At 41.7% G+C, this 22677-nt stretch overlaps 3 protein-coding genes across 11 annotated transcripts; 1 reads left to right on the top strand and 2 right to left on the bottom strand.

Annotated features, from left to right (window-relative positions):
• Nucleotides 1-1200: 1200 nt before the first annotated feature.
• Nucleotides 1201-5208, bottom strand: LOC4329022 (protein SRG1). Of its 6 annotated transcripts, none has more exons than XM_015768356.3 (6): nt 4938-5208; nt 4253-4310; nt 3005-3277; nt 2651-2910; nt 2101-2425; nt 1201-1766 (listed from the first exon to the last, which is right to left on the bottom strand). In XM_015768356.3, the coding sequence occupies exons 3-6, from the start codon at nt 3230-3232 to the stop codon at nt 1524-1526; spliced, it is 1056 nt and encodes a 351-aa protein (XP_015623842.1). In that variant the 5' UTR covers nt 3233-3277; nt 4253-4310; nt 4938-5208; the 3' UTR covers nt 1201-1523. The 6 variants fall into 6 exon arrangements, with proteins under 6 accessions (XP_015623842.1, XP_015623839.1, XP_015623838.1 ...); XM_015768353.3 differs by having other exon boundaries at nt 3005-3326; nt 4938-5204; XM_015768352.3 differs by having other exon boundaries at nt 3005-3314; nt 4938-5199.
• A 5610-nt stretch (nt 5209-10818) lies between these two features.
• On the top strand, nt 10819-12903 carry LOC4329021 (probable lactoylglutathione lyase, chloroplastic). Its single transcript, XM_015771219.3, has 9 exons — nt 10819-10964; nt 11061-11253; nt 11369-11493; nt 11616-11680; nt 11805-12017; nt 12120-12167; nt 12248-12355; nt 12468-12608; nt 12709-12903. The coding sequence occupies exons 1-9, from the start codon at nt 10862-10864 to the stop codon at nt 12748-12750; spliced, it is 1038 nt and encodes a 345-aa protein (XP_015626705.1). The 5' UTR covers nt 10819-10861; the 3' UTR covers nt 12751-12903.
• A 439-nt stretch (nt 12904-13342) lies between these two features.
• On the bottom strand, nt 13343-20412 carry LOC4329020 (casein kinase 1-like protein 3). 4 transcript variants are annotated; one of them, XM_066308078.1, is made up of 18 exons: nt 20017-20412; nt 19858-19898; nt 18144-18213; nt 17907-18055; nt 17313-17408; nt 17168-17238; nt 16977-17038; nt 16725-16788; nt 16394-16478; nt 16178-16304; nt 16018-16091; nt 15727-15781; nt 15500-15624; nt 15084-15288; nt 14331-14454; nt 13968-14129; nt 13733-13875; nt 13343-13646 (listed from the first exon to the last, which is right to left on the bottom strand). In XM_066308078.1, exons 1-14 carry the CDS (start codon nt 20090-20092, stop codon nt 15133-15135), a joined length of 1251 nt encoding a protein of 416 aa, XP_066164175.1. In that variant the 5' UTR covers nt 20093-20412; the 3' UTR covers nt 13343-13646; nt 13733-13875; nt 13968-14129; nt 14331-14454; nt 15084-15132. The 4 variants fall into 4 exon arrangements, with proteins under 4 accessions (XP_066164175.1, XP_015626699.1, XP_015626700.1 ...); XM_015771213.3 differs by having other exon boundaries at nt 13968-14454; XM_015771214.3 differs by having other exon boundaries at nt 13343-13875.
• Nucleotides 20413-22677: the final 2265 nt, after the last annotated feature.

The raw sequence follows: 22677 nt of genomic DNA, 5'->3' as shown, positions 1-22677 counted from the left end.
CTTCATGGAGGTGTCGCTTTGGAGGACCTTCTTCGTGCAGGAGTGGCCATTGTTGGCTACATACATCAGTTTGGTGGTTTCAATAGTTGTTGTGATGGCAAGATCTAGATCACAAACGACTGATTTATAGCTCAAATACTCTCATTTTATGTTTCGCTTCGGTTCGACATTGGTCACTAGTGGTGATGTGAGCGAAATTTGATCGGCACAATGAATACAAGGACTACATATAACTTGTAAGTTGATGAAAAAACAACGATTATATAGTTCCTCACCAACCATAGATAGAAGGCCATCTCTGTCTCCAGGGTGGTGTTCTAAGTAGTTTTCTCGTTTTTAATAAAATTATGAATTTGTAACTCGCGGTCTTTTGATTGGTTTCCCTATAATAATTGACTATAGCTTGTTTAAAGCAAAGGCCGGTAAATTCCATTATTAAAAAAAAGGTATGGTCGAGTTTAGAGCTAAACACGGACAACTATGTGGTGGAAAGGGCTCCAAGTTATGTTGATCAGTGTTGGCACACTAAATTTCTGTTTTATTTTCTAATTCCTTTATGTCAATTTTTGTTATCAGCAATGAGCCAATGGCATTGCAAGTATTGTTATCTTGTAATTTTTGACTGGTTACCTCAATACTGCAAGAGAGCTGAGAGCTCAAATTATCGATGTGCAAGTTTGATAATAAGGGCTAATGGGGAGAGGAAGGTGGGTTGAAAAGAAGGGCCACTAACTAGCTTCATATGATGGAGTTAATGGAACAGTTATATTGTACCACGGATTGTATCTGAAAAAACCTTAGGAATTTATTATTGGAACAAACCCAGAGGTGAGGGTTTTGTGTTATTCATGCCACATGTCTAGGGTTATATGATTTTTTTTCCTTTTTTATAGGGTTATATGGTTTTTTTATAGAGCTATATGATTTTTTTTTTCAGCGAGGTGGATTATGTGAAATTTATTTTCTTAGCATAATAATTAAATAATGACAAAACTGTTTTGGTAGATTGTGTTAATTGCGTACATTAATTAAGTTTCATCATACTTGAACAATTTAATATATGTTGGATGTCATGATATAAAGTTACTACTTACTATCACCATGTATTACTAGTATGGCTACGCTGATAAAGGGTAGGAAAGTGCCTTGAAACGTGAGAACGATAAATATTTTGATATAAATTTTGAATGCTAGCTAGGATGACAAGTAATTTGTAATTTGAAAAGAATGCAGTACCGTAGTTACAAGACTTCCTCCGTTTTCATATTGTAAGACTTTATGGCATTGCCCACATCTATATAAATGTGGACAATGCTAGAAAGTCTTATAATATGAAACGGAGGGGTTATTACATATGTAATTATATTACAATTATACCATAGTTAAATTTAAAAGTTTTTCTTTACGAGAACTTGCGACATGTTTTCAGCAATTCCCTTAAGGGGGGAAAAATGTTTGTTTTCCCAAGGAAATACTTGCTACTGAAAGCTGCTGAGCTTGCAACAATCATGCTCTCTTCGAGATCAGATCCTCAGGGAGTCGATGTACCTCTCTCCTCGAGAGAATTTTCCAAAGATCCCGGCCCTGAACTCTTCGACGCTCACTTTCCTGTATCTTGCAGGCCGATTCTCATCCAGCAAACCAGCCGCCGGCTCAATGTCTTTCTCATCGTTCACGCTGTATAACATGGCCAGGGAGATCCTCTCCTTCTCGGCGTTTGTCACCACCCTGTGCACCGGGCTCCTGAAGATGCCATTGCACATTACCTGCACAGAAATGTTGCATCCAAATATGCATCAGCATTCAGAAACCCTGGATTTATCATCAGATATACTACCTTCGTTTCAGGTCATAAGACTTTCTAGCATTGCCCACATTCATATATATGTTAATGAATCTAGACACATATATGTCTAGATTCATTAACAACATTTATATATATATTAATGAATCTAGACATATATGTGTCTAGATTCATTAACATATATATGAATGTGGGCAATGCTAGAAAGTCTTATAATATGAAACGGAGGAAGTACTGGATGTCTGCAGATTCAGAGAGTAAGTATTTTGGATGTTGGATGCCAATAAGGCAATTACCTCCATGGTGTCACCTAAGTTGATCAGCAATGTGTGAGGAGTTGCCTCAACGTTGGACCACTTGCCATCCCTCTGAACTTGCAGGCCACTGACATCTTTGTCGACGAGAAGAATCGTCAAGAGGGTGCCGTCGGAGTGAGGCCTGATGCCGAACACAAGGTCAGGCCTTGGACAGGGAGGGTAGTAGTTGAATCTTGCAAATGCAGGAGCTTCGTTGAGTCGGTCCAAGAAGTAATCCTCATCAAGCTCAAGAAGCTTGGCCATAGCCTGAATGATATCGTCTCTAATTCTTTTGGTTCCTGATGCATACTTGTTCAGAACATCCCTGCAGAAGAAAAGGCTCTCAAATAGCTCAGCAAAACCATTTCTTGATACATCGTCAAGTTGTACTTTCTGAATTCAGACAACAATCCTTGTTACTTTGTAAGTAATATATGAACAGTAAGAAACACTATCTTTTGCAAAAAAAAGAAAAAACAAAAGAGAAAGAAATTCAGACGTGTGGAAACTGGAAAGTAAAGCATCAATCAATGTGAGGTGAGTAGGTGACCTGAAAGATTCAGGATGGTCAGGCCAGAAGGCAAGATCTTGCTCCTCCTTGGGTTCAACTCTGAGATGCAACCGATCAGACCAGTCCAGGATCTGATCTTGGGTAACCACCCGGTCAGTTCCATACCCTTGAATCTGGAAGTTCTTGCCATCGATCAAGTTGCTGAATTTTTGCTTCCGTTCGATTGGTTGGTTGAAAAACTCTCTCGACAAGTTCATCACGCTGTCCATCAGAGAGGCTTCTACTCCATGGTTGGTAAGCTGGATCACACACAACCACACAAATTGGAGAAATGAATACAAATGAGCAAGTCTTTTTTATGAAGCAAAGTAGAATCACTTGTTAGAAGCTGACCAGGAAGAAGCCCCAATTCTGCAGAGCCACCCTGAGCTTGGTGGCCTCCTCGGCACCATCTAGCCGGCTGAGATCAACGACGGGGAGGGGCTCCGGCAGCTCGGCGGCGACCAGCTTGACGTCAGAACGGTCTTTCTCCCGTAGCAGGTATCGGCTCGGCGGCTCCTCGACGCCGGCTGCCGCCAGCTCTTGCACTATCGCCGGCGCCCTCCATGACTCGTCAGCCATTGGTGTTCTTGTTCTTGGATCTTCCCTTGCTTAACTTTGTTCTTGCTTGAAAAGAAAGGAGATCTTTCAGCTCATCTATAGCCTGCAAATACATCTTGAATTGGATACTTGGATGAAAATGGATTGAAAATTCAAGCATAATGAGAATGGACACTGCTTCTCAGCTACTATTCAACAGTAGAAGAAATGATGTACGATGTACATGGTGAAAAAAAATGACTCGTTATAGATAAGATAAAAAGATTCAGATTGAGCTGAAGAAAGGGATAGGTATTCAAACTGTTTGACATCGTGGAATTGAGCACAAGAAAGGGAATCTTCAAATTCCTTTTTTGAAATTAAACTAAAGGTATTCAAACTATTTAACATTGTGGAATTGGGCAGAAGAAAGGGACTGGTATTTCAAGCAGTTTGACATTGTGGAAGTGAGCTAGTAACATTGTGGAATTGAGTTCCAAACGGGGCTGAATGCCTGAATGGGAAAAACAAATTCCATTGCTTGCCTTCTCTTATCTCCTAGATATTTCAACTAGTATAACTAGCCACCTAGCCGCGCGTTGCGCGACTTTGTGATGCCCGTATAAGAGCCTTGTGTATATATGGGCCATAATATATTATAATTGGATTATACTTTAAATTTGATTTTTTTTTCAAAAATACATAAATTGATAGTCAGTCAGCTAGAATTAGATATCGAGACGAACCTATGATCCGAACTAAATGTTTAAATATTATGTTATTATTGGTCGGCAGAACTGAGCCATTAAATATGCACATCTGATTTCAACTTGTTATGTACATAATTTAATTCAATCTAGAGTAAAAAAGAATCTGTCTTTGAGCAATTAGGCCCATAAAAGAGCTTGCTGAGTTAGCACGCATAGAAAAAACTACAGAAAATTGAGGAATCAATAATGAAATAAACAATTTCATAAGAATAAAACCTCCTATCATAAGTGGATAGAGAATAAGTTATGGCATTGCTCTTAGTTTTAGAAAATTAATAACAGTATTCTTTACCAGGCTGATAAGCGATGGAATTCCACCATACGGAGTAATAACTAAGCATTTGTTGGATCTGCATATATGAAAACAGAACATTAAGTTTTCAGGTTTCAGATTTTACCAAGGCCAAACTGAATAAGTCTTCTATTGGCTTCTACTGGTAAAGATCATCTTCACCTGTCCGGTCTTCAAATATTTTACATCATAATAGTGGATGTTTATGGAAATTAAACTCAATTACTCAAACAACTGAGTAAAACAAACCATTATGGTTCCATAATACTTCTTCGTTGCAGTAGCCCCCTTTTCAAGGAGATATGCAGAGAGTATTGTTATTTTAGACTCTTTTAGTCTAAAATAAAACTTGCAGTATTTCTCACCCTAAACCTTTTCACTGAATATTAGAATGAATTATTTCGAAGTTTATATAACTCCCTGCACAACTAAAATGTAATGTCGTTTGGGACCTACAATTTACCATGTCAATGGTGGTGACCCTTATAGCTATCCCTAAACTAAGGAATCAAATCAACACTACAAGTTTTATTCGAGCAGCACCGAGTTCAACATGTTTTGGGAGAACGGACAGGTGAAGCAACAAACAAATTCATCAATCTCATAGCAGGAGCAGAACTATCAGACTGACATCCAAGACCAAACACTGGATTAGCAAGTAGAAGGAAAGATGGGGTGAACTCACATGGAGTTGGGGCGTGCTCGATGTCGGCGTCGATATATCAGGCACCGCGATGAAAGCTTTTACCACGGTCGGCTCCGATGGCTGTGTGTCCATGCTGCCATTGCTATGGGATGTGCCATAGTGCTTTGCAGCTTGGCTTTCTGGAGTGAGACGAGGAGAGGAGGAAGCGAGCGGCGGCAGCGTGCGGTTGGGGGTGCGACAACGAGGAGGAGATGATGAGGGGCGACGACGTTTCGACTTGGGGAGCTAGCGGAGGCGGCGTGAGCTGCCGGACGAGGGGGAAATCGCGATTTCATTTACCGTAGGGACGTACAAGGACTTATCCATAAAAAGAAGTTTCTCCAAGGACTTAGACTCGGGGGTGGTTAGGGCAACACCAAATCACCAATGTACTATATAGCTATAGCTAAAGGAGTCCATAAAGATGGGATCCATATTTGTGGATTTTAACTATTACAACATTCATAATGTATATACTCCCTCCGTCCCGAAAAAACAAATGATGTGACATATCCTAGTACTATAAATCTAGACATACATTTGTCCAGATTCATTGTACTTGAATATGTCACATCCAGTATTAGGTTGGTTTTTCATGGAACGGAGGGAGTAGGTAGTAAGTATTAGTAGGAGGAGAGAGGAAATAGAGACAAATGACATATTTTATTCTATATGGGCAATCTATATGCTTATGGATGAGTTTTGCTATTTCTCTCCTATACACTACTCACAATATGGTTAGGTAATTGAATGTATTATTTTATTGACTATGGACTGGATTTGAAGTACATTGTGGATGCCCTTACTCCAAGGCTCCAAGCAAAGGATCGAATGGCTATCCTATCTTGATCCTAATATTTTGGAAACCCGCATTCATAGCTCTGTTTATTTGAGGGGGAGCGATGCCGCATCTCCCGTTGCCAATCTCTCTTTCCCACGAGTTTTTTTCCTTACCGCGCATGGGGTGGGTGGAGGAGCGATCATTTTTCGCGCGGGCACGGTGGAAAAGGAAATATTTCGGTTGGTAGTTTAATAAAATGTTGCACTTTTAGTTTTTAGAAATTAAATTTAGGCTTTTTCTTGAATAGATAATTTTTTTTTCATTTTCTATTCCTAATTTAGAAAACAAACCCAATAACAAAATTTTGGAATGAATTATTCACATTCTATTGGTCATGCTCGTCTCCAAGCGGAAATCGGACATGCCATGTATTTTCGACGATGCGGCCGTTGAAACTTTGCTAGAAAGTTTACTTTTTTCACTACTTTTATATTAGATAAGCATATGAAATGACATGCATGTATATCCAGATTAGCCTGAATTTAATTTCATTATGCATAACTTTTTAATGTCAAATTTATTTTTTAGTAATATTATTTTCGTTGGTGCTTAGTGGATTGTCAGGATCTCGGGTGGGCCGCACACGGGCTGGTCAGCCCATCGCCATGAGGCCCAAGCAAACGGAAGGGAGCAGCATACAAGCAGCAGCGTCGGCAACAACTGGCATCGAAAGATCATTTGGACTTGGCGGAGCTGAAGCTCCCGGCGGCGGCGACTTGGGCGGCCGGTGGGCACCCTCGTCGATCTCTCTCCCCTACCTCTCCTCCGATCTCCAGCCTTCCCCCCTCGGTTCTAGAAGTTTCCAGCACTTGTATTCCATAGCTTCTTCTTCTCTTGTCCCCAAAACAGCTGTTGCTTCTATGGTGGATGCTTGTTGTTGAGTTGAAAGTAGTGGGTTCCTAACAATCTGGTATCAGAGCTGTCGATTCGTGGGATTTCTAGCATGGAGTTGATGGGAGAGTACTGCAGCAACGCCCCATGCAAGTGGTTGTTGGATTTGGGCAAGGGTGGTGCTCATGACACCAACGCCCATAACCTGTTCGATGGAATGCCTAGCCAATCTGAGATGCCCAAGGAAGATCAGAGGACATCTAAGCCTGTCCCCATCAATTCTACCATGAACAAAGAGGAGAAATGGCTGGACAAAGTTCTAGATCGGATATTGGAGAAGTTTGAACAAATGGAGGCCAAGCGCATGCAAGAGGAGAAGATCAATCGGATATTTCAAAAGTTGGAAGAGATAGAGGTTCGTAGGAGCAAGGCTTCCGAGGAAATAATTGCAGCCATCAGGGCAACCACCACTGTTCTCAAGGCTACATCACCTACAGCACCTATGGCACCACCTACTCCAGTGCCTACCAAGTGTTTGACAGAATGCCCCAACAACAACTTCACTTGGGCAACGGCGAGTTCAAGTCACATTGGTGAGGATACTGCTCCAACAGCTACCTGGGAGCTAGGAGACAACAAGGACAAGGGCCACGCCCCCTGCATCGTCACCAAGGACTCACCCGAAGTCACGCCCACCATGTGTTCGACGAAATGCTCCGGTCCTACCATCGAGCCCGATCTCACTGTGGCTGTAGTGGTTACGTCCGCCACCACTGCCGCAGCCTCTATGGAGTTGGTAGCCGCTAGGAACGCAATCGGTGCCACTGACATCAACAATCTTGACCACCCCAAGGTGACGCATGCTAAGTGTTTGATGTCTAGCTCCGGCATCAAACGGGGCACTTAACAAGTTGTGCTTGCGTTCCCGCTTATGCTAGCCCTATGGAGTTCATGACATCATTGGTAGAACCGTCTCCACCCACAGGGCTGAAGCTTGGTGATGCCATCTGTGTGGGAGATCAGGTGCCTATGAAGTGTTCGATGAAATGTACTGAGAGTGACAATAAGCCACTGATGGAACACCCCAAGAAAAACCCATGGCCACCTGCCTGGTCAGGATGGAAGAAGTGGTATATGACCTGGACTGCAATTAATCATCATTGGATGAGATTCTATTTCGTCCCACCCTGGCCTCCACCAAGTCTAGTAAGTTCTTTGGCATGGGTGCATTTTTGTATTGGAGCTCTTATACTTCAAAGGGTGGTTTTATCAAATGAAATGGTTGAGTTGGAGCCCTGGCCTCCACCACATGAAGCAAGTTTCAGAATTTTGCCTTTCCAAACTAGTAGCAGGAAATGTTGCAATTATGTCACTGCTTTGAGTATAATTGCATGGGATGAGAAGAGGACAAGGAGTAGTAGAATTATTGACACTAGTTATGAGGAAGGGACATAGGAATGTTGGAATCCATATCTAGCCTTGCCAATCCCCAGCTATTTTAGGACCAGATTGCAATGGATGCCACCTTGGCTGCCATTAGTTGGTTTGCTGGAAGCTAGAGTAGGGAAGGGTTGCACTACTGATTTTGCTGCAAGTATAATTCCTTGGAATGAGCAAAAGAAAATGATGACTATTGAAACTTCCACTTGCTTTGAGCAGAAAATGCACCAGTTTTGGGCTTTGATTTTCCAGGTCAGTTTGACATCACTTGCTAGCAAGGAAAGCAATCTAGTTATTTCTGATCCTGAATCATTATCTGTTTGGTTATCATCTATTGATCTCTGGGGGATGTTGCTCAACTACTACCCAACTATAGTGGAGAAATGGAATATGAGAATAATTTGCATGGTGATATCAGAATCTGAATCATGTTTGGAATCAAATTACATTGGTTTGAATGTTGAAAGAGATTTCCTATATGTGATTGCTGAAGAAAAAGGTTGCAAAAGGATGAAAGGAATGGAAGTAGACACTAATTCAATTCATGATGAGAAGTATACTTTTGGGTTAGTTCCTACAGTGGTGTTGATCAAGCGAGGTTGTCACTGTTTGCAACATATCAAATTGTTGGGAATCAATGTTGGCAAGCAATTCGTAATAGTGCCATTGTCATGCATCACCCAGGAGTACTTTACATGGAGTAAGAAGTTATTCAAGCTAAAGCTACTTGCTCTATTCTTCTTCAATGATGGTTTATTGTCTAACACCAAATATTTGGAGCAACCATGGGATCCGGGAGGTGTATTCCATCGGCTTGGGGACAAGCCGAATTTCAAGAAGAGGGGATTGTCAGGATCCCGGGTGGGCCGCACACGGGCTGGTCAGCCTATTGCCATGAGGCCCAAGCAAACGGAAGGGAGCAGCATACAAGCAGCACCGTCGGCAACACCAGGGGGCATCGAAAGATCATTTGAACTTGGCGGAGCTGAAGCTCCCGGCGGCGGCGGCGACTTGGGCAGCCGGTGGGCACCCTCGTCGATCTCTCTCCCCTACCTCTCCTCCGATCTCTAGCCTTCCCCCCTCGGTTCTAGAAGTTTCCAGCACTTGTATTCCATAGCTTCTTCTTCTCTTGTCCCCAAAACAGGTGTTGCTTCTATGGTGGATGCTTGTTGTTGAGTTGGAAGTAGTGGGTTCCTAACATGGATGTGGAGAAAGTTGGTACCGGTACACACACAGCCTTCATATTTAACTACAGCCTCCATATTTAACTAGAGATAGGAGGTGAGCCGGATCTATATATTATGGCTGAGTTTAGTTCCAAATTTTTTCTTTAAACTTTCAACTTTTCCATCACATCAAAACTTTTCTACACACACAAACTTCCAACTTTTCCGTAGCATCGTTCCAATTTCAACCAAACTTCCAATTTTAACGTGAACTAAACACACCCTATGTAATAGAGGGTGTGTTTAGTTATTTGGTGTAAAGTTTTTAAAGTATATGGATACACATTTGAAGTATTAAACGTAGACTAATAACAAAACAAATTACAGACTCTGCATGTAAATTGTGAGACGAATTTATTAAGCCTAATTAATCTGTAATTAGCAAATATTTACTGTAGCATCATATTGTCAAATCATGACGTAACTAGGCTCAAAGATTCGTCTCGCAATTTATATGCAAACTGTACAATTGGTTTTTTTCCCACATTTAATGCCTCATGTATGTGTCCAAACATTTGATGTGACGTTTTTGGCCAAAATTTTTTTTAGATCTAAAGAAGGCCAAAGTATGACTCGGTCACAATTTTGCCTTGTATTCGATGGCGGTACCTATTTTCCCAACCAGGTACTACCATATAATAGACTAGAAAACTAATGCCATGTCCGATTAGGTTTTCTCTTTGTAACCCTACCCCCAACCTATATAAGGTGAGCAGGGAGCAATCTAAGGACATAACGATAGATGGCGAGATAAACCACAACAGATCATCAGATGAATACTACACCCGACAGATATAATTCTCAAATAAGAATCTAAGGGCATAGCCATAGATGGCGAGATATGTCACAGTCAGATAGTCAGATCAATACTACACCCGATGGATATAATTATCAAATAGGAGTAGGGTATTACCTCTCAACCTGAATTTGTCTAAATTCTTGTCCCTATGCATATCCATATACTTTAGGTTTAGGTCTCGTGTGTTAACTATTTTATTATTACCGATTTCTATAATCGACAGAGGCAGAGATTGCCTGGTTGGGAAACTGCTAGGGCTCTGTGGTTGCTGCCACCACTACAAGTCTGTCAATGTCCTTAACAATTGATTGTTTGATCGTTGTCAAGCACTCAAGCCCTATTAGTTAAACAGCCACCTGCTCCGCCATTATTGGTGTTTGTATCACATTTGGGATGATTTTTGGCGGAGGTGGCAAATTTTTCATCAAACCTTTCATGGTTTCCACAATCCATCGAGAGGGACGCTAATTCTTCCATTTAAGTCATCACTGACATATATAAATTCACTTTACTATAAACCTGCATATCGGTGACGCTAAAGTCATTCAGTTAGAGGATTTAAGACACGTACTCTGTTGGTGGTGCTCCAAAACCATAGCTGCACAGGGAACGTGAATATGTTGATGTGCCACCTGTTTCTCAACGGTTACATCTAAAACGCGGGAAAAAAAAAAGGAAATGTGGCGCGAAAGGAAGGAGCAAAGCAGCCAGGAATTAAGGATAGCATCAGCGGCAACACCAACCAACCGCCCCGACCAAAGCTTCACCGCCCGCACCGCACCGCACAATGAGAGCTCTCCCCATGGCCGCCGGCCGCGCCGCCGCCGTCGCCGCCTGCGCCTCGCCGGCCGTCCCGCGGAGGTCGCTGCTCCTCTCCACCGCCGCCGCAGGTGAGCCCCCCTGTCGACCCCCGGCTGATTCCTCCTCTCCAAGCAAATTCAGTCGGTTCGATCGGTCAGCTGTACGTCTTCTTGGATGGACTGCAGCGCTGCAGCCGGAGCCGGTGAGGCTGACCCGGGGCGCGAGCGCCGCGCCCAAGCTCCGGGCCTCGCCGCCGGACGCCGCGCAGGCGGCGGCGGCCTTCGGCAGCAAGGAGGAGGCCTTCGCCTGGGCCAAGAGCGACAACCGGCGGCTGCTCCACGTCGTCTACCGCGTCGGCGACATCGACAGAACAATCAAGTAGACAAACCTCATCACCTTCACGGATACAATCTCTTACTGAGAAGTGAAAATCAAACACATAATCTGACATTTTTCCTCAATTGATTGATCTTCTGCTGCTGCTGCTGCATAGGTTCTACACGGAGTGCCTTGGGATGAAGCTGCTGAGGAAGCGCGACATCCCGGAGGAGAAGTACACCAACGCCTTCCTCGGCTATGGCGCGGAGGACAACCACTTCGTCGTCGAGCTCACCTACAGTTAAAACCGCTACTCCACTCCTCCCATTGCATAATTTTGCATTGCACATTGTTCATTCTCTCATATGACTGATATGTTCCTCCTCCTCCTCCTTTGGTCTCACCTCTCGCATATGGCGCAGACTATGGCGTCGACAAGTATGACATCGGGGCAGGTTTCGGTCACTTTGGCATCGCCGTCGACGATGTAATTTCAGCTTTCGACAATTGCAATCGATCGCAAGTGTGATTGATCATTACTTGCTTGGTCTGATGGTTGGTTGAAAGTTTGGCTCAATTGTGTTTGGGGTTCTTGGAATTGATCATGGCAGGTGGCGAAGACGGTGGAGCTGATAAGGGCGAAAGGAGGGAAGGTGACCAGGGAGCCCGGCCCTGTCAAGGGCGGCAAGACGGTGATCGCCTTCGTCGAGGACCCAGATGGCTACAAGTTTGAGATCCTTGAGAGGCCAGGGACTCCAGAGCCCCTGTGCCAGGTGATGCTCCGTGTCGGTAATCTTGATCGGGCCATAAGCTTCTATGAGAAGGTTCGAATCCGAAACCGAAAAGAAATAAGAACCCGCGCAATTTCAGAGCTTATCCTGCCTTGATGATTCTCATTGCATTGGATTGGATGATCCATCTTGCAGGCCTGTGGCATGGAGCTGCTAAGGAAGAGAGATAACCCTGAATACAAGGTGATCAATCTGCAGAAAAAATAACTTCATTTGGGGACCATTCATGTACAATGTGGTGACATTTTCAAGTGCTTGTGTAGTACACAGTGGCAATGATGGGGTATGGTCCTGAAGACAAGAATGCTGTGCTGGAGCTGACATACAACTATGGTGTCACTGAATATGACAAGGGGAATGCATATGCCCAGGTGAACACCATGGATGGATCCATCTATCATGGATCTCCTTTATTCCATTCATCCATCAATGGTTTCTAGAGCTGAACTGGCATGACGTCGCGATCGCGCCATGCTCACGCAGATCGCGATCGGAACCGACGACGTCTACAAGACGGCGGAGGTGGTGAAGCTGTTCGGAGGGCAGGTGGTGCGGGAGCCAGGGCCATTGCCGGGGATCAACACCAAGATCACGTCCATCCTGGACCCTGATGGCTGGAAATCGGTATCGGATCATATGCTTCGATCAGCCAAATATTTCAAAGTGCTTTCTTCTGCTGGTCATCAGTAGAAACATTTGCTCACTCTTCCTCTTGTCATGGCAGGTGTTTGTCGACAACATCGACTTTGCAAAGGAACTGGAGTAAACCTGTTCAGAAACCGGGTGCCAGTTCTGTTTGTTGAATGACTAGTGACCAGAGATAAATCTTGCTTGGTTGCAATCACTGTAAATGAGCTCGAACTCCATGACCAAGAAATTTTGGTGTCTGAATAAATAACAGAGCATGAGGTTTCGTCCCCGTGACGACCGGGAAGAGTACAAAACATAGCTTAGATGAATAGATAACAGGACCTAGCTACCTGATCTGTTCCAACTTTGAAGCTTAATCTGGAAATAAACTGTTCAAAGCAATGAACAAGTTGATGAATTCCAAATCCAAGAATGAAACAGATACTCCGCTTACCACGAGGTTATGACAACTTAAAATCCCTGAAGGATTGAGCATAACACCAAATTACATGAACACACATAAGTAATTTGGCTTTACACCCAGAAGGCCAGAAGTAATGCCCGAGCAACTCAAACCATCAAACGTATGGTGCACAGTACATTCAAATGAACCTTTTGCGATATCAACAAATAGATAAAGCACAATAGGGTAGCTGAAGGTCTGATTTCTTCAGAATGGTATAAGCAATCGATTTCATTCCTTTTAACTCAAACAAGTTGAAGCTCCATGCCAAAAACCCCGCTTTCATTTGGATGTCTTTATAAATATTAGAATAATGAAATATTGATTCTATACAAATTATGACACGAGAGCTCTTCAATTACACATCAGAGTAGAAATCATCTAGCAGAACACAAACCAGCCAAGCCATGTTCGCCAAGTGTCAACAGCTCACATGGCACAAATGATAACCAATTTACCTCTGTGAAACAAAACCACCAGGTTTCTTGCTCTCATAGATTCAAAGAGTGATCTGCATCATAAGCCACAGTAGAGTTGCACTTGAAAGTCCAAATGGCCCTGAATTTGCTCTGCCATTTTTCACAGGAAGCAAACCATTTGCTTAGGCATATTGATGTTGACAAGTCAAGATGAAAATAAAGTATGCCATGCTAACCAAATCATAAATACTTCGGAGAAAGCTCCTCATAATCTTTGATAGGTTGGATATGATGCCAAACTCATTAGAGACTGCAAGCCCATCCAAGCTGAATAAGATCTCAATTTTTGGCTGGTGGATTGACAGCAGCAAACTGACATCTGGTGAGGGAGAAAACATTTCAGTGAGAAATTCTATTGCAGTTACTTAATAGTACAATAGAACAAATAGCATCCATCTCCATTCAACTTACAACTGAAAGTCAGATGGAGATCCCACAATTAGATGATGAGTGTAAGTTCCATTATCGCGCTGGCGCTGATCCCTAATTATGGCTAAAGCTGTTCCAATGAGCCTCCAAGATCTCTTTTAGCAATCATTATAGCATCGTTAAAATTTTAATTGGCAAAGAACCCTGAATAAATGAGCCCAGGTAAAACGTTACAATGCATTCACACATGTAGAACACAAAAGAGGGTACTGACATTCCTAAGCTTCCATATATTATCCACATAATATGGAAAAGTGAACTTCTTGACCACTGCACGCTAAAAGATGCTGAACAGTAACAGGCTAACAGCACACCTAACCACTGTTTCTGTTAGGTAGTAATCACCTCAATCAATACAGAGGACACCTTAAAAGCCTGACAGCAATTTTTGGCAACGGCTTCATGCACCAAAACATTTGAGGGCATACAGCTTTGCTCTGGATTCTCTCCCGAAGTCATATACAGTGACCTACAAGTATAGCAGCAAAAAAGGTCACTAGGCAATGCATGAGAAACATAGGTAAGAGTGGCCATATTGGCATCACCAAAATAGGTTACAGAGACACTGAAAATGTAATGGCCGCTAAATACCATACGGACCAAACGGTATCTCTTAAAAGGTGACCACTTACATTTTTAAACGCCTGAACTATTATTATTGTCAAATAAGGCGCATGCCTAGAGCCAACATACAACTAGGTATACATGTATTTCCCATTTCTTCCACCTAATTTTTTTCTAGGCTTCCACAAACTTTGCTTCTGATACCACCTGCATTGTTTAAACAATCAAGAAAGTGTGTTCAAGGAGAATTTGTCACAGCAACACATTATCTTCTCCCTCACACTTTGAAAACTAGCTCACAACTCATAAGAGGGTCTAGCAATGACAGCGACAACATGGTGGATTCCAACTCTAATCATGCATGCCTTTGGTTACCAGGATACAACCATACCATCTCTACACACTTATTTTGTAGGGAAAGCAAAGATTCCGTAAGGTCAAGCAGAAGAAAATTACCCAAAAGCACCACACAATTGTCCATAATATCTACATAAAGAAGTTGCAAGGACATCATAGAATTGAAAGAAGTCTCACCAATGGTGGTCTGCATGGACCAATATGCTCTCATGAACTGATACAGATGCTAAAGGTGATTAGAAGGCCCTGGATTGTTCGTTCCATGAGCATTGGAATCAACGAGGCCCTGAGTTTTTGAGATTGCTATATTCCTCCTTGGAGCATCAGCATGGCCAAATGATGTGGATTGCAGCAAGACATTTTCAGTGCTAGTACCAACTCTCTGCAGAGAAATACAAGATATATAACCAAACAAAGGGCACCTTAACATTCATGTGTAAAGTTCTATTCATATCAGGTTAAAAAAAATGGGAGCCTGTAAGATCTTAATAACACTCTGAAATTCATTAGCATGCAAATTTATTTACAACAAATTAAGTCGAACATTATTTTAGTTAGGAAAATTTCCTCATCAAATAATAGGAAGAACTTACCAATTTGTCAGTATGCCGATTACTTGAACGACTGTTTTCAGCAGTAGATTTGAATTGCATTCTAATCGCTGGGCGTTGCTCTGATTCAAGCTGACCAGAAGCTTCTGTTGGGCGTGACACACTAACTGAAAGTAATCAGGTGACAACCATGACTAAGTTACAAAAGCCACAGTATTAAAGGAATACCATGCATCTATTGATACTAAGAATTTTGTGCAATCTGCTACCTTGGTGCTTCTCAATATTCGTTGGAACCGCCCGGCTACTTACACCTGGATCTTGCTGTCAATGAAGAGATTGAGATAAATCAGAAAAGGTGCTAAGATAGAGATCACAAATAGAAACTGATTATAAGTGAAAAATCAATCTGGGAGAAATCACAGACATTCCATTAAGCACATCAACCTATTTTAAAATGCATAAATTTCTGACAATTGTTCAAATTCAAAAAAGAATTAAAAAATAAGAACGATCACGATTATGTGAAAAGAAGCAAGATCGCAATCACTGAAACATACTTGTTGAGCCTTTGCTTTTTGGGATTGTTTGCACTTCAACAGTGTCCAATCAAAAACATGATCATACTGATAACCTGGTGGCCAAATTATTGAACAAGATATTAAGTTCATGTAACATAAGATAATGGGAGATGTACCACTAGTGTTTCTGATGCTATACCTTCACGGTCAGCCAAATCTCTAAAGAGCCTTCTCAAAAATCCATAATCCGGCCGTTGATCGAATGTCAATGAATGGCAATAATGAAAATAAGAAGCAAATTCAACAGGATGGGATTTACATAAAACCTGCACCAAAAACTCCATAAGCAATCACATCAATGATACAAAAAGGTGTGAATAATTCACATAAATTAAAGCATGCAAACTTAAACAACCTCGATGGGTGTTGCGAGCTTTTTCTCACTTATTTTATCGTATTTCTGCTTCTTTGTGGCAGCTTTTAAACCCTGCCAAGGAAGACTGGACAAAATGTATGGCTAGTTTAGAGAGAGAAACAAAAATCTATGGATAATACAAGCACAATAGCACATGGCAAATTCAAGACTAAATCTAGCTGGCTTATTAATGTTAAGAGGATATAACTACTTTTTTGTTAACAATGGTCATGCTGCAGTTACAGATATTATCTTACAATCATAAATTATTCTGCCACAACGAGAAGGAAAAATATACTCTGAATAGCTTATTAACACTGAAGAATACTACCTTCCCCTGAGAAAATACAGAAGAACATAACCAATGGATTCCAAATCATCTCTTCGGCTTTGCTCTGGCAAGGGATAGCAAAACTAAGTTTAGTAATTGATGTAAAAGGAAAGTAATAAAATAATAACTTCGCTTTATTTAAGTGGAATTTCAGGACAAATAATCAAACAGTACAATTATTACGATTCATGATTACAGCATCTAAAGTTATGACTTATGACATCACATAAATAGAATTGTTATATTTCTCACCAATGCCAAGATGAGTGTTGCAACTTGCATATCGAGCTGTGCCGGTCAAGTTTTTATTTTCCCTGTAAAAATGGCAAGTGGGTCAATGACACTCACACAACACATGTTACACCAGAAAGTAGAAGATTAAATTAATGTATAGCGAAAAATAACAAAAGAAAAAAGAAATGTGGGGTTAACTACTTGCTCACCTATAAGGTATGTGGCGATTAGTAGTTGCGTCACGGTACCTCTTTGCAAGCCCAAAGTCAATAATGTAGACCTGAGAGTTGGATGGCAAAACAATTACAGCGCATAATCACTACATATATGTACAAACAGCCACTTGTTACACACCTGGTTAGCTTTACGACCAAGGCCCATGAGGAAGTTATCAGGCTTGATATCTCTGTGCAAATATCCCTTGGAATGCATGAATTCTACTCTTGTTATCTTCATGATTAAATGAGAAATCAATTAATGGATCGGTAAAGGAAAAGAAAAAACATGGTTCTGCAGGTTGTATAGGTAAGTCCATAGAAATCAGTATACAAAATTATCCAGCAAAAAAGTTTCAGGCAAATTTTGAATTTGCTGATAAGAGTGCAAGAAATAGAACAAACCATCAAAGAAAAACTACCAGATAATTAAATTTGTGTTACAAAATTCAAGAAAAAAAGGTATGTTGCAAGCAATATGGAATCCTGGTACAGGTATATCGTGTACGTGAAGTTATGTTATTAACAGTAGAATTAAAAAAAATGTTCTAAAACCCCTCTATCACCTTTGGTGCTAGTTTCTAAAAAAATGCTCTAGTGCCTATAGTGTGTTAACTAAAAGTAGTATCAACAAGCAATAGCCATATTTTTCACAAAAGAGACATTAGCTTCCATAGTTACATCTCCATTTGCAAACAGAACAACGAAAGATTGAAGCCAATTCTATCATTACCATCTGATCCGCTAACATCAAGACCGTCTTTAGCGAGAATCTTCGACCACAATAAACAAATAGATCCTCAAGGCTTGGCCCCAGCAAATCAATAACAAGCACATTGTCCTCACCATCGATGCCACACCATTTTATGTTTGCAATTCCAGCTACATGAATTCACAGGTATGAAGGATTTGGGTTAGCTCTGGTACAAAAAATTGAGAAAATAGAACCATTTAAAGACCAAACACATACTCCCTCCCTGAAGAGCATTATACAGCTTGGCCTCATAAAGCAACTGGGGATGATTTGTTTTGCTGCTTTCCTGAATATAACCAGTTGCAGTATACATCAGCACAATAAAATGGATAAACAGTTCAAATGTCCTCTTAAATCATGGTTGTTGCAGTGACATGGCAAAGAAACTATATCATATTGAAGATATATCAGAGACCTTATTAGTACATAAATATGCGAATTACCATCTAATTCGATACAATGTAAATATATTATATGAAAATAAGAAAAGAGAGAAACTTAAAGCAGAAAAGGTACATCACTAAAGCATAATATACAATAAAACACTGTTTACAAGACTTTCACAACAAGTTCAATCCAAAACCAAACAAAATGAGATCTTTAAAAGTTTTATTTCACTTATTATTTCTTGGAATAGTCAGTAGTGAAATTGAACATCTTAAGAAGAAATTTCCAATGCAAGGATAGAATGCTAAACGTCTAGCATCTTCAACTAGGATAAAATTACATGTGTTAGAAAGACAAAGTAAAGCATTTTTCCCTTTTAAAAATAAATTTTAGATAAAATAAATATTGAAAATTAGCATTTGAATTGAATTCGAATTTCAAAATATAAAGAATGTTTTCAATTCTTTGTGTCAAATACAACTAAGACACCAAATAGGTGTTCACAAATCTGTTTAAGAACCAAATGAGGCACAATAGTTTCCTCCTATAACGCAAAGCGCTCCTCCTCAGAACTCGCATACTTCACAGCAGCATACCAAACATCTAGCTACTCACAATCTAGAAACAGACACACACAAGTGAAAGTGGATAGTAGGTGCAAAAGATAAATTGAGACCTACTATCATGCACCGTTTTGACTTTTCTTCGATGAGCCCATACTAATGGGCACATAGCACAGTTGTGTAGGAAACCATACTCTGTTCCATGATATCCACTTGAAATTTTTGTAGCTACAGGCAGGGGCTGAACTAGAGCAATGGCACATCCCCTCAAGAAATTTTATTTTCTTGGGCACCTAGTGCCTAATTATGTGATTAATGTAAGCATATGGTTTATTGCCACTGCTTGGTTTGAAGCTACAGTAAACCATAAATGACTACAGAAAAAACATAAATACAGCAGTAGCTTACAAACATGGGATCATTAGTTGAATATTAGCTTTAGCATCTCTCGTCGAAACAAAGCATAATAGCATTCCTCATTGGGAGATACATTCACTATTCGCGGGCAAATTTGAACACATCCACCATTGCAGACTGCATCTACTACTTCGTGGCAATGCGTTCAGAGTCACAGAGAGCGGGACATTCTTTAGCTGCTAGTTACCATTTCATGTTCTATTGCCATTGTTATTTGCGCCGCACCCACCGACACACACATATTCTCTTTTCCTGTCCTAATCCTGGCTCCGGCACTGACTACAGGCCATGCAGTTTCGCTCCCACAAAAAATGTATACCATTTCAGCATAAACCAGTGATTTCCAAACAGAAAGGATTACTGCACAATTCTAACTCACCGACATCAACAGCGAATTAAGTTGTAACCTAACATTTTATTCAGGGTTTTATAGAACACACATGCACGGCACACTGCGAGTTAAAGCTATCAGAACGATGCAATCAGCCCAAAACCTAATTTCCGCAACAAACAAATACTGAAGCAAAATCTAACATGAGAGTTGGAGGAGGAAGAGAGCTTACAATCTTGACGGCGACTATCTCGTACGTGTCGACGTGCGTGGCTGCAGAGAAGAGGAAGAAAGCAAAAACCACATCAGATCCGAGAACCGAATCGAAGAAGGGGGAAAAGCAGGAGGAGGAGGAGGGATAGGGGGTAAGAGAGAGAGAGAGAGATCGAACCGAGGTAGATCTCCCCGAAGGAGCCGCTCCCGATCTTGCGGCCCAGCTTGTACTTAGCCCCGACGATCCTATCCATGCCCACCCTCCTTCTCACCCTCGACGAGGCGCTACGCTAGGGTTTGGGAAGCGGCGACGTGGGGGGGGGGGGGGGGTGAAGCTTCTAGAGACGGTGGAGGAGAAGCTCGGCTGTTGGGCAGGGCGGGCTGTGGAACGGCGTGGCCATCAATCAACCCCAGAGGAGGCGGCGGCGGCGGATCCGGGCAGTCCAGGTGCGGCGGCGGCGGGGGAGTGGAGGTGGATTAGATTGGATTGCTGCTGGTAGCCTTCCCCACTGGCGATCACTCTGACTGTGTTGCGTTGCGCCGACTGAGTACTTGGGTAGAGAGACAGGGGACCAAGGGAAGGGATTATTGATTTGCTTATTTATGGTTGTTCTTCCGGGTTCCAGTTTGGAAACAACGTGTTTCTTTCCTCTAATATCAGGGCTGGGACTGGGATCAGGTTTCGAAGATAGGGTTGGGATCAGGTTTTGAAGATAGAGACGGGTTTGCTAAAGGCCTGTCTGGGGAGGTTAAGGAGGTTAAGATTCTCAGAAGCTGATAATCGGAGGAGATGGGTTTCTCAACTTCTGACTTCAAATTCATTTTCTGGAAAACCTGGGTTTTCCAACTTCTGGTTCCCAGTTCATTTTCTGGATTTTATAACTACAGCTTCTCAGAATCTGGACCAAAAGTTGAACTGTTTGGGGGAGCTTCTAATTCTGGGAGAAGCTGCAGCAATTAGAGCAAGCAGATAATAAAATAGATAGTTATAAAATTAGAGCAAGTTTAATAGAGATTTGCTCCGGTCCATCAAAAAGTACCTCGATGTACCGGTACCTTACGGTACCAAATTGTTTCCGATCGTTTGATCTAGCTGAGCAGGATGGGCATTGTTAGATCCAATGATCGAAAATAATTTGGTACCGTGAGGTACCGTTACCTCGAGGTATTTTTTTGGATCGGAGCAAATCTCAGTTTAATAGTATAACCAACTATTAGCTTCAAATCATCTATAGTTGATTCAATAACCAATTCATACAATAGTAACCTACAAATATATAAGAGTTCTAATATCTGATCACACCTGTCATACACACATTACGTCTTATAGTCCGTGCTACAGCTGGCTACAAATCTGTAGCCTGCTGCTCATCTCTCTCTACTTTAATCTCCTCGATATGTGTTTATAGCTGGCTTATAGTCTACAATTGTACCAGCTCTTAGCGTCAACCTCGTCATCCATTACTCCTCTCCACGTTTATTACGAGAAAGAAAGATGGGAAGAGTTACAGTAGTAGGAAAAATGTTTTTCAATAAAGAACAATTTAAGGCAATGAAAGAACTCTTTTGTGGTGATATGAAAAATGGCGTGCCATGTTATTATTAGATAATATTATAGCTTGTAAATTTAAGGGTTGCTCACATGTTACATACTTACGGTTGCAAGCAGCGGTATATCTGATTGCTGCAGCTCTTAGCTGTCATTGTCGTGGTCGTAACAGATATGATAGCCCTCACCTAGGGGTGTGTGATTATGGGTTTCTTGCTGCCTCACCTAGGGGTTGGGGATAGGGATCGGGGAAGGAGATGGAGGGCGTGTTTGATAGGGAAGAGGGGATCTGGGCGGAGAAAGAGTGACAACAACGCAACAAATGTGGAAGGAGGGTGGCACCAGAGCCGGCGCGAGGCACAATCACTGTTGACGAAAAAATCGAACACACCGGCCTGGGAGATCTGCTTAGCTCCAGTGCAAGTCCAAATTTTGGTGAGATGTGGGCATGCCAGTCAGTTTGATCCTGCAACTGACAAGATATGCAAATAGTAGATCAAAACAGCCGATCGGCTGACAAGCCGATGGAGTAGTTCCAGCCGATAGCCGATAATAGCTGATGCCGATACCAATACCAGCCGATAGCGATGGGATTTAAGCAATCGGCTATATGTCCCATGTAGATAATGATATAAAAAGCAATCGGCTAATGATGATATAATAAAATAACAATATAATCCAGTATAAACCAATCGGCAAATAATATATGATAAATAAGCATCGATCCGAAGGTTAAAGCACACATCGGCTGGAGGTCCGATGTCAATCCACAAGATTAGATTAAACAGTGAAACATTTGTTGTCATTGGCTAAATCCAACTTATATGTATATGCAATCCTTATGAGCCGATGCAACGTCCAGATAACTCACCGGCTGAAACCCCGATGAAACCTTTATTGGCAATCAAGAAGTAGGCTAGAGATTATGGTTCTAAGCACGACTTAGTAGATCAAACTTAACTGATGCAGCACAAAGTATGAAAAAAAGCATAATATCTAGACAATTAAGCCGATGACTGATTTTCAGGGTGCTAGATGCCTAGGCTAATCTAATCTAGCAAGGCGATTTAGCCGATACCGGCAGAAACCCTAAAGCGAGAGACAACCGATAGAGCTAAATTGAGATGCTAGGACTAGATTAACATAGACATATGATAAATAGCCAGGCAAATATATTATCCAAACCAGAGTAATCCAATAGGTCGAATGTCCTGATGCAACCTTGAACAACGCCGACATAGACGATACAATTGCCTGGACCGGCGGAACATTGGATTTATCCCTTCACCG

The sequence above is a fragment of the Oryza sativa genome, chromosome 2, assembly GCF_034140825.1.
Source record: "Oryza sativa Japonica Group chromosome 2, ASM3414082v1".
NCBI lineage: Eukaryota > Viridiplantae > Streptophyta > Magnoliopsida > Poales > Poaceae > Oryza > Oryza sativa.
Note: the sequence above shows the minus strand (reverse complement) of the source record. Positions and strands in the feature narration are given on the sequence as shown.

What these genes read in the sequence shown, in the direction of transcription:
- LOC4329022 (XM_015768356.3), bottom strand. Translation starts at nt 3,232, where the DNA reads ATGGCTGACGAGTCATGGAGGGCGCCGGCGATAGTGCAAGAGCTGGCG. An exon ending in GACCATCCTGAATCTTTCAG is followed by an intron (nt 2,426 to 2,650) that starts GTCACCTACTCA and finishes TTTCTTCTGCAG; the next exon opens with GGATGTTCTGAACAAGTATG. An exon ending in ACTTAGGTGACACCATGGAG is followed by an intron (nt 1,767 to 2,100) that starts GTAATTGCCTTA and finishes ATTTCTGTGCAG; the next exon opens with GTAATGTGCAATGGCATCTT.
- LOC4329021 (XM_015771219.3), top strand. Translation starts at nt 10,862, where the DNA reads ATGAGAGCTCTCCCCATGGCCGCCGGCCGCGCCGCCGCCGTCGCCGCC. An exon ending in AGGGGAATGCATATGCCCAG is followed by an intron (nt 12,356 to 12,467) that starts GTGAACACCATG and finishes ATGCTCACGCAG; the next exon opens with ATCGCGATCGGAACCGACGA. An exon ending in ACCCTGATGGCTGGAAATCG is followed by an intron (nt 12,609 to 12,708) that starts GTATCGGATCAT and finishes TTGTCATGGCAG; the next exon opens with GTGTTTGTCGACAACATCGA.
- LOC4329020 (XM_015771212.3), bottom strand. Translation starts at nt 20,092, where the DNA reads ATGGATAGGATCGTCGGGGCTAAGTACAAGCTGGGCCGCAAGATCGGG. An exon ending in CTTCGGGGAGATCTACCTCG is followed by an intron (nt 19,899 to 20,016) that starts GTTCGATCTCTC and finishes TCTTCTCTGCAG; the next exon opens with CCACGCACGTCGACACGTAC. An exon ending in AATCGCCACATACCTTATAG is followed by an intron (nt 17,039 to 17,167) that starts GTGAGCAAGTAG and finishes CCATTTTTACAG; the next exon opens with GGAAAATAAAAACTTGACCG.